At 42.5% G+C, this 10,425-nt stretch overlaps 1 protein-coding gene across 2 annotated transcripts in view; it reads left to right on the top strand.

Annotated features, from left to right (window-relative positions):
* Positions 1-702: 702 nt before the first annotated feature.
* The window catches only part of NTPCR (nucleoside-triphosphatase, cancer-related), a 36,755-nt gene continuing 27,032 nt past the window's right edge, over positions 703-10,425 (top strand). For both annotated transcript variants that reach the window (XM_068982682.1, XM_068982681.1), the window contains exons 1-3: positions 703-841; positions 6,211-6,373; positions 6,987-7,083. In XM_068982682.1, coding sequence (XP_068838783.1) covers positions 808-841; positions 6,211-6,373; positions 6,987-7,083 — 294 coding nt within the window. In that variant the 5' untranslated portion in view covers positions 703-807. The remainder of the gene's footprint in view (positions 842-6,210; positions 6,374-6,986; positions 7,084-10,425) is intronic.

Here is a 10,425-nt window from a genome sequence, read left to right as displayed (position 1 = left end):
AGAAACTGCCGGAGAGTTTCAACAATATCAGAACTATCCACATGCTCAGGGCTCGCCCAAGATCAATCACTCCGAATCTCGGGAGTTGGAGCCCACGCATGAGGCACTTTTTAACCAGGTAATACTACACTGCAGCGGTGGCTGACAACACTGGGTGAAGTGAAGTCGCTCAGTCGTGTCCGACTCTTTGCGACCCCATGGACTGTAGCCTATCAGGCTCCTCCGTCCATGGGGTTTTTCAGGCAAGATTACTGGAGTGGATTGCCACAACACTGGGTAAGTAGTTCCAATTGGAAGCAAATCCTCTTTCTTTTGGGAAGGCTTCTAGGACCCAAACTTCTTTCAGGAGGTGTCTCCCCGCAGCCTGGGGAAATTTCAGCTCCCAGGTTCGGTCCCAGAGCTTCGTAAACGGCGCTCAGCTGAGCAGCACTGGTTTAGTAAAAGGCTTTTAAGCACACCTCCTCGCAAACACCCTACCTAAGTCCAACACGGAGACTGAAGCACACAGACCCTGGGAAGACCATACTAACCACCCTTGCGTCACTGAACGATGGTCTCGGCGAGGAACGTAGCTGGAGCGGAGGGCGCAAGCGCAGACCGGCGCCGAGCGCAGAGGGCGGAAGCGCAGACCGACGCTGAGCGCAGAGGGCGCATGCGCGGCCTTACGGCGCGTTGCTTCCGGCCGGCGGAGGAGGGGACTGCAGCCCTGGGGGGCGGACCCTGGGTCGCGACCTCTCCCCCGTACTCGGCTGGGCGACTTCTACCCCACCCCTACCCGGGCCGTGACCCCCACCCGAGCCTACCCGTATGGCCCGGCACGTGTTCCTGACTGGGCCCCCAGGTAATCTTGCACGTGTCCGCACCCTCCACGAGGCCGAGGGGTGGGCATGGGGGGCGCGTGGGGTTGCGGCAGCCGGTGCTCTCCGCCTCTAAAATTCCAGGTGTTAAGTTACAGGCTTGGTGGTCAGAAGCCTGCGTTTCCTTTCCCGGAAAATGTGATTGAGTCCATAAGGTAAATGAAATGAAGCCAACTTCAGGAGGGCGAGACCAGCTTGTGATGGGATAGCATCTGGGCTTCCGTATTAAGGTGTTACGTAGGATTAAAGGCAGAAGTGTTACTACCCGGGGTAGCTCAGACGGTAAATAATTCGCCTGGAATGTGGGAGACCCGGGTTCGATCCCTGGGTGGGGAAGATCCCCTGGAGGAAGGCGTGGCAACCCATTCCAGTATTTTTGCCCGGAGAATCCCGTGGACGGAGGAGCCTGGTGGGCTACAGTCTGTGGGGTCGCAAAGAGTTGGACAGGTCTGAGCGACTAACACTTTGAAGTTGTGATGTGCACAGGCCATATTTCAGGATCTCTGCCACCACCGAAGTGTCTGATTTCTGTCGAAAGCCACACGCGCCTGCATTTATCATGAAAGAGTGGAATTCCGGTTGCAGGATAGTACAACCGTGTTCCCTATCCACCTTCACTGACGGCCCCACCCCACCCCAATTTCCTGCATGAGTGAGGTCGCAGGTTGAGAGCCTTCGTACCCCAACACAGGGGGGCTGGGTACTGGGCACCCCCACCCAGACCCTACCTTGGTGCCTGGTCCCTTCTAATGCAAATCCCTCCAACCTTAGGCTGTGAAGGTCTCATCTTTGAAAAGGGAGGTAGTGTGAGAGACTGGTGGAACAGATAGATGCCTTTTAAGCCAAGATGCTGCACATAGTTAAGGCGTTACTAAAAGAAGAGGCAGGAAGGTTGTGGCAGCATCAGATTAAGTCAGCATCATACAGATTAAGAGAGAACAGCAACAAAAAAAGATGGGTTTTGAGTGCAGAAAGTGATTCTTTAGCTTCTTCGCAGTTTCAGATTAGCTGTGGATTCAGATATCAACCATTGTAACCCCAGCCCTGAAATTCTCTTTCACCTTTTTTTTAATGAGCATCTTTAGCTTTTAGGACCAAAGGCTAACTTAATGTTGCAGATTCTGGAATTTTATATTTATAGGGCAATGGTGGAGTGATGAGGAGGAGGGTGTTTTGAGAAATTTCTAATATCCAGAGGTACTCCTTGATATTGTAAAAGAATGCCTTCTAAAAGTTGATTTGTCAGTCCTTTATTTGAAACTTTATTTGAAAGTTTTCTCAGCAGCCTGGCCCCAAGACATCTATGTGTTTCATAACAGAGGTGGCTTATTTTTATGATTGTACCTGCCTGAGTCCTGGAGGTGGGTGAGGACAGAAGCCGGCCAGGGCAATACTGGTTCTTCTTTCTATTTCCTTCTTTATAAAAGTTCTATATGCATACACATGATTGAAAGACTCAGTGCTACAGTGTAGCTTTCTTAAGCCTGGCCTTAAACCCACTAACTTTCTCTTCCTCCCAGTTTTCCCAAAGTAGTTATACTCTAATTTTAATTAGCTCATTGGTCAGTGTTGATGGTATTTTGACTATAAAAGTAAACCACAGAAGAGCCATGGAGCCAAGAGTATCTATAATGTATTTTCCCTTTATGCACAACATTTCCCCCCCCCCCCCACCTCTTTGGAGTTTTCTAATGTTTTTTTTCATTGACTTAGTATCTTTCTATCACTAACCCAATCCCAAACTCTGCCTGCTGTCTGAACCTCTACATGTTCAGACATCAGGTATCTTCTCAAAGATACTCATATACACTCTCAGGGCCCCACTCATGTGTCCTTCACACTTAACATTTCCCCCCCAACTTCCAGCTGTACAGCCTGTGACCCTGGAGGGCCTTCTCTGACCCCTGGACCCCACCTCTGCCTGCACACAGGGCAGGCCTGAAGGGCCCGGGAATTCCTGTCCCCTGAAGCAGCCTTGACCCTTGACAGTTGGAAGTTGGTGGCTAAACTCCTTCCTCACTCATCACATGAGAACTCTGAATCCAAAGCTGTCTCCTGGGATTTCCCAGTGAGATTAAACTACCCTCTGATAACTTGTTTGATAATGCAGTCACCTCCCCACCAGTGTGTTATCTTCGGGTGTTGCTTCCCAAATTAAACAGCCTGCACATGAGTCTTTATTTCACGGTCCACTTTATAGGAGAACCAGAACCAAAATAATTCTGGGGTTTCCAACCTGTTCTTTGTGAATGTGGTGTGGGCCTTTGTGTTTGGGGTCTCCTTCCTACAGGTCACTTCTTAGCCAGTGTAGCTAGCACTAGGGTAGTTAAATTAACAGAGATTAAAAATTAGCTGAAAAATTTCTAGAGCTGAAGAGGAAAAAAGAGACTAGAGCCAAATGCCTCCTTTTGGTTTAAATCTTCTCCCTAACAGATCAGACCCACGATATTCCCTTTTATTACAGCTGTTCCATTTTGTCTTTGCATAATGTAAATACATTTGCTTTTTTCTTAAGAGTAATATTCACTGTAAGACCAAAAAAAAAAAAATCTAGAAAGTTATAAAGAAGAAATTGAAAGTCCCTCGGATTTACAACAATATAGAAACAAAGACTATAAATCTTTCTGTTCTTCTCAACAATTTCTTCTGGAGACACCTATATGCTTCACTTTTTTTTTTTTTTTGAGATATAGTTGATTTACAGTATTCTGTGAGTTTCATGTGTATGAGAGTGACTCACAGCTTTTCAGGATTCTGTTTATAGGTATCGTAAAATATTGGCTGTATACAATATATCCGTGTAGCTCATTTGTTTCATACGTAGTAGTTTGTGCCTCTTAATCTCCCCATCATACCCCTTCCCTCTCCCCACTGGTAACCACTAGTTTGTTCTCTCTGTCTGTGAGTCTGTTTCTTTTCTATTATATAAAACTAGTTTGTTCTATTTTTTAGATTCCATATATAAGTGAGACCACACAGTGTTTGTCTTTCTCTGCCTGAATTGTTTCACTAATCATAATACCCTCCAGGCCCATCCATGATGTTGCAGATGGCAAAATTTCATTCTTTTTTTACAATTGAATAGTATTTCATTGTATTGTATACCATATCTTTGTCCATTCATCTGTTGATGGAAACTTAGGTTGCTCCCATATCTTGTAAATAATGCTGTTATGAACATTTGGGGGTACATTTATCTTTTCAAAATAGTGTTTTCGTTTTCTTTGGATATATACCCAGGAGTGGAATTTCTGGATCATATGATAGTTCTGTTTTTAGTTTTTTGAGGAACCTCTATACTGTTTTCCATAGTGGCTGCACCAGTTTACATGTAACAGCGTATGAGGTTCCCTTTTCTCCACATCTTTGCCAACATTTGTTATTTGTGGTATTTCAAAAAAAAAAAAAAGTAATGGAATACTACTGTATATTTCTGCTGTTTCTTAACCTGCTTTTTCTCCATATATTATTTTCATATGTTGTGGTCTATTTTCCATGCTAAGCAGTAAGCTCTTTCCAGAGGTAAACAGTGTTCTCTAATGGTTGCATGAGATTCCTGTGGGTTTATGTCATTATACACATTATACCATAATTTAACAATCTGTTATGAATCAACATTAAGTTGTTTCAGAGAGTCCCAAATTACACATCAACAGAGGCCACTTGCCTGTGTTAAGCGGATTCTTCTGTGCCTTCCCTAAAGCAGCAGTTACTGAGGGACAGAGGTAGGGTTACATTCTCTCCTAGTGCCATGAGTGTGGGCTGCTGTTCATGTTTCAAAAGGCCATTGTTTGTTAGGGTGAAATTTGTTAGGGTGAAATTTGCAGGAAGAATGAACTAAATGAGAATAGCATCATATTTTATTTCAAGTAAGCTTCAAAAGCTTCTTAGGGAACCCTGATGACCCTGCATGGGCAGCCCTAGGAATAATATGACTTGCAACCCTGTCACATAATAGCTGTGTTGCAGACTTGGTTTCCCATTTTGGGGTAATTATGATGCCACTGACTTATCTATATGAGAACAAGGTTCATATGAAATAAACAGAGTCATGGTGGCAGATGAAGGCCCCTGTTAAGCTGTATGTCCTCTCTCAGTTGTCTAACCGTGGATAAGTTGTGCTTCAGTCTCTTCTGAAAAATAGGTACAAGGGTGGCAACTGCTTCAGAGGGCGATTGAGAAGAATTAAGCAAGAAAATGCTTGTGAGGCATGCGAGACCAGGGCCTGGCTCCACAGTGTCAGTGAGTAGTAGTATTAAATAGTATTTAACTTATAAGCACCCAAGGGTTAATCAGAGTAGTCCATGGGCCAGGCTGGGAGGAAAGGAAGGGGTCCTGGGTGGCGAGGATGAGTGGGTGGAGGTACATTAAGTTATAATTTGGGAAGAGGTTGGGGGCAAATCAAAGGAATACTTGGGAATATTCTAGGAGGTGATGGAGATCAAAGCAGTCAATCCTAAAGGAAATCAGTCCTGAATAGTCATTGGAAGGACTGATGCTGAAGCTGAAACTCCAATACTTTGGCCACCTGATGCAAAAAACTGAATCGTGGGAAAAGACCCTGATGCTGGAAAAGATTGAAGATGGAGGAGAAGGGGATGACAGAGGATGAGATGGTTGGATGACATCACCAACTTGATGGACATGAATTTGAGCAAGCTCTGGGAGTTGGTGATGGACAGAAAAGCCTGGCGTGCTGCAGTCCATGGGGTTGCAAAGAGTCGGACACGACTGAGCAACTGAACTAAACTGAACTGAACTGAGGAGGTGATGGAAGGCATGGCCAACCTGATGGAATTGCTCCTCTGGAAAAAGTTGAAAAATTGCCCTTTCTAGCAGTGTTGGAGGTATCCAAGAGTCCCATTTTGGGGAGCCATACATTGTAAATCCAAGGAGAAATGAAGGGATGTTCCCACTGTTAAACGTAGGTTCAGAGTGTCTTGAAATCCTAACTTAAAGCATCCAGCCTTTGCCTGAAGCTTGACCAGCTTTACTTTCTAGGTGGAAAAGTTTGCTCCCTCAAGAAGAGTAAACCTAGGAGAAAACAAAAGCTTGTCTTGTAGGATGCAAATTGCACTTGAAATTATCATCAGAAAACCACTCAATTGGTTCTCCGATTATGTATGTGACAAAACTAGTAATGTCTCAGAATTTAAAAATAAACTTCAGTGTACCATTCACATTTTTATTATGCTTGTTTTCTACTTGAAATTGAAAAGTTTTAACACCTGGAGCAATCAAAGGTAAGTGAAGTTAATATTCATAAAAGCTGTTTGAAGCCCATGTCTCTCCTGGTTGCTGTGCTCCAACAAGGCAGTGGTTCCTGACGGGCTTTTTTTTTTTTTTCCTCTAGGAGTTGGCAAAACAACACTGATCCAGAAAGCCACTGAAGTTTTAAAGTCCTCTGGCGTGCCTGTCGATGGGTTTTATACAGAAGAAGTCAGACAGGGAGGAAGAAGAATAGGGTTTGATGTTGTCACGTTGTCTGGCATCCGGGGACCTTTATCCAGAATTGGGTACTGCAGCTTCATTTCCGAAGTGTTTTTTTTTTTTTTTTTGACCATGCCTCACGGCATGCAGGGTCTTAATTCCCCGACTAAGAGATCAAACCTACGCCCCCTGCACTGGAAGGGCAGAATCTTCCAGGGACGTCCCTCTGCGGTGTTTTATTCTCCTGGGGCCCAGGGCTGAGCCAGGTGGTCCCTTCTGTCTTAAAGAATCTTGAGCCTTTATGGCTTTCTTGACATCAAAGAAAACAGAGGTTGAAGTCATCATATGAAACCCAAGGTTGAAAATACCATATTTCAGTGCAGACTTATTCCACTGAATAGTAAGCTCTTCTCACTTGGTGCCTTGTGGCCCTGTTTCTGTCGCTCTTTTAAGATAGGTGACACGCCAGCTTCTTGGAGGCAACTGCCAGGCTGTGGGTAGTGGTGTGTACCAGTTTTAGCCCTGTTCCCAGGAGAGAAGGAGGAATCAGATCAGCATTGCTCACTGCCGCTCTCTGTGTAGGTGATTTTTAAGGATCGTTTAGCACATGGAGAAGGCCAGAGGCTCAGTGGAGCAGCTAAAAATCAGAAGTCAGTACGGGGGTCTCTCAACAAGGGATGTACTATCTTTTTCTTTCAGGTCAGAGCCTCTGCCTGGAAAGCGTGAGTGCCGTGTAGGGCAGTACGTGGTGGATCTGACGTCCTTTGAGCAGCTGGCGCTCCCAGTCTTGAGGAATGTGAGTGTGTCTTTCTGCTTTTGAAGCCCTGCTGTTCTTAGTTCCTTGTGGGAATTGCTAGCCCTGGGAACAGAGTGGCTTTTGCTCTACTGAGATGCCAGTTTTGTGTTTTATAGCTTAAAAGTCTTCAAGTGATTGAGCTTACGTAATTTACCGTCACTCTGCACTACAAGTAAATTCCTTGTCACAGAAATTCAGTACATGTAAAGGACTTTATACCGGGTGGGCTTTGATGCCAAGCTTCCACAGTCCCCAAAGATAAGTCTTTCCTCTGATCTTCCCCTTGTTTATATTTTAACCCTATCTTCACAGCACAACAAATAAATATTTAGGAAGGTAAAATGTCATTATATGAATGTAATGGTAAGAACTTAATACATTACATCACTGTATTACCTGTTATTATTATTTTTTTTAAAAAACAGCATTACTGAGGTATGGGCTTCCCAGGTGGCTCAGCAGTAAAAAATCTGCCTGCCAAAGCAGGAGACGTAGGAGACACAGATTCAATCCCTGCGTGGGGAAGATCTCCTGAAGCAGGAAATGGCAACCCGCTCTAGTATTCTTGCCTGGAGAATCCCATGGACTGAGGATCCTGGTGGGCTACAGTCCATAGGGGTCACAAAGAATTGGACATGACTGAGCAACTGAGCACATATTGAGATATAATTCACATACTCTACAGTTCACCCATTTAAAATATACAGTTCAGTTTTTTTCTCATATACTTATAGGATTGTGCAATCAACTATCACAGCCCAATTTTTGAACATTCTTGTCATCCCCCAAAGAAACCCCATTCCCGTAAGCAATCTCCATTCCTGTGTCTCTGCTGTTCTTTGCAACCACTATCCTACTTTTTTGTCTGCAGATTTGGCTATTCTGAATGTTTTCTGAGAAGGAAATAATAGAGTATGTGGTCTTTTGTGACCAGCTTATTTTATTTAGCGTAATGCTTACGGGGTTTATCCATATCACAGCGTAAATCAGTACCTTGTCCCTTTTATGGCTGTATAATATTGCATTGTATAGCTACACCACAGATACTTTATCTGTTCTTCAGCTAATGAGCATTTGGATATGTTTCTACTTTTTGCTATTATGAATGATGCTGCTCTGAACATTTATGTACAAGTTTTGGTGTAGATATCTGTTTTAGTTCTCTTGGGTATATACCTACAAGTGGAAATGCTGGGTCATGAGGTAATAATTATATATATAACTTTTTGAGAAATCATTAGTGTTTTCCAAACCGGCGGTACTGTTTTACATTCCCACCTGCAACGAATGAAGGTTTCATTTTCTCTATAGCCTTGCTAACTACTGTCTCTTTCTAATTAGGTACAGTCTAGTAGGTGTGACGCAGTATCACATTGTGGTTCTGATATGCGCTTCCCTTTTGATCTCTGATGTTGAGCATCTTTTCACGTACTTATTGGACATTTGTATATTTTCTTTGGAGAAATGTCTTTTTCTTTGGCCCATTTTTTAGTTGCTTCAGTTGTCTTTTTATTACTGAGTTGTAAGATTTCTGTGTGAGTTCTGGATACCAGTCTGTTTTCAGATAACTGATTTGCTGGTATACGGTTGACTCTCTGTATCTGTGCATTCCCCATCTGTGGTTGTGGAAGACAAACTGCTGTGCCATTTCATATGAGAGATTTGAGCATCCTTGGATTTGGTGTGTGGGGGTGGGCCCTGGAACTGGTCTCCCTTGGATACCAAGGGACGCCTGTATTTATCTTCTCTGTAGTTGTCTTTACTTTCTAGATGTGATGACACAAATGATTTTATATTTGAAAAGCCTAGTCCATCTATTTTTCTTATGTTGTTTGTGCTTGTGGCGTTTTACCAAAGAAGGCTTTGCCTGATGCTGTTTGATGGAGATTTATTTCCATCTGTTCTTCCAAAAACTTTATAGCTTTACTAATGCATTTAGGTCTGTGGTCTACTTTGAATTGGTTTTTGTGTATGGCGTAAGGTATGGATTAAAAGTCATTCTTTTTCATGTACATATCCAGTTGTTTCAGAACTGTTTGTTGAAAAGACTTCTTTCTCCATTTAATTATACTGACACTCTTTTACAAATCAGTTCAGTTCTGTTTTCAGTTCTATTCAAGTTTATCCTCATGTCACTTCCATCTGTTCTTATATCAGAATGACAGTGTTTGATCACTGAAGCTAGGATGTGGATAGAGGTTGTGTTGGTTATGTCAATCAGTTCGGGGAGTATTGCCCTCTTGGTGGTGGTTAGTCACTAAGCCATGTCTGATTCTTGTGATCCCGTGGTCAGGCTCCTCTGTCCTTAGGATTCTCCAGGCAAGAATACTGCAGTGGGTTGCCATTTCCTTCTCCAGGGGATCTTTCCAACCCTGGGTCTCCTGCATTGCAGGCAGATTCTTTACCGACTGAGCTATGAGGGAAGCCCCATTGCCGTCTTAACAATATTGAGTCTTTTGACCCATGAACATGACTTATCTTTATATTTACTTAGACTGTCTTTGATTTCGTTCAGTCACATTGTTCTGAGGTTTCCAGCATACAAGTCTTATACTTCTTTTTAAAAGATTTATACCTTTTTGTAAAAGTTTCCCAATTTTATTTTTAGAATGTTCATTACTAATGTATCCTGCAACCTAGGCAGACTAATAGTTCTAATAGTTCTTTAGTGAATTTCTTAGAATTTTCTATTTACAAAATGATATCATCTGCAAATGGGGAAAATTTTACTTCTTCCTATTTGTTTTGGATGCCTTTTATTTTTTCTTTCCTAATTGCCTCAGCCAGAAGCTCAATTTGGTGAGTTTGCGAAGAATTGGTATTAATTTTTCTTGGAATGTTTGCTGAAATTCACTAGTAAGGCCATGTGGGCCTAGGTTTTTCTTCACGGGAAGCTTTCTAATTATGAATTCAATTTCTTTACTTATTATACATCTGCTGTTTTTTTTTTTTATTTCATGCTGAATTAGTTGTGGTAATTGTGTGTCTGTTAGTAATTTATTTGTCCATGTCGTTAGATAGTAAGTTACTTAATTTGGCATACAGTTGTTCGTATATTCCCCTATAATCCTTTTTACTTTGTAAAATCTGTTAATATTTTCCCTTCTTTCATGCATTTTAACTGTTGTCTCTTTTTGGACTTAATAACTAAAGGTTTGTCAGTTTAGTTGATCTTTTCAAAGAACCAACTTTCGGCTTTATAGATTGTGTATTGTTTTCTGCATTTATTCATCAGATATTTATCAAATCCTTGATAAATAGTCATGAGCAAAACATGTTTCTACTCTCTCAAAACTCTCATTCTAGTGGGAAATGTAGATATTAAGCAAATAAATGGATAAT

Source organism: Capricornis sumatraensis, chromosome 10, assembly GCF_032405125.1.
Source record: "Capricornis sumatraensis isolate serow.1 chromosome 10, serow.2, whole genome shotgun sequence".
NCBI classification, from domain to species: Eukaryota; Metazoa; Chordata; class Mammalia; order Artiodactyla; family Bovidae; genus Capricornis; species Capricornis sumatraensis.
This window is presented reverse-complemented; position numbering and strand designations above follow the sequence as displayed.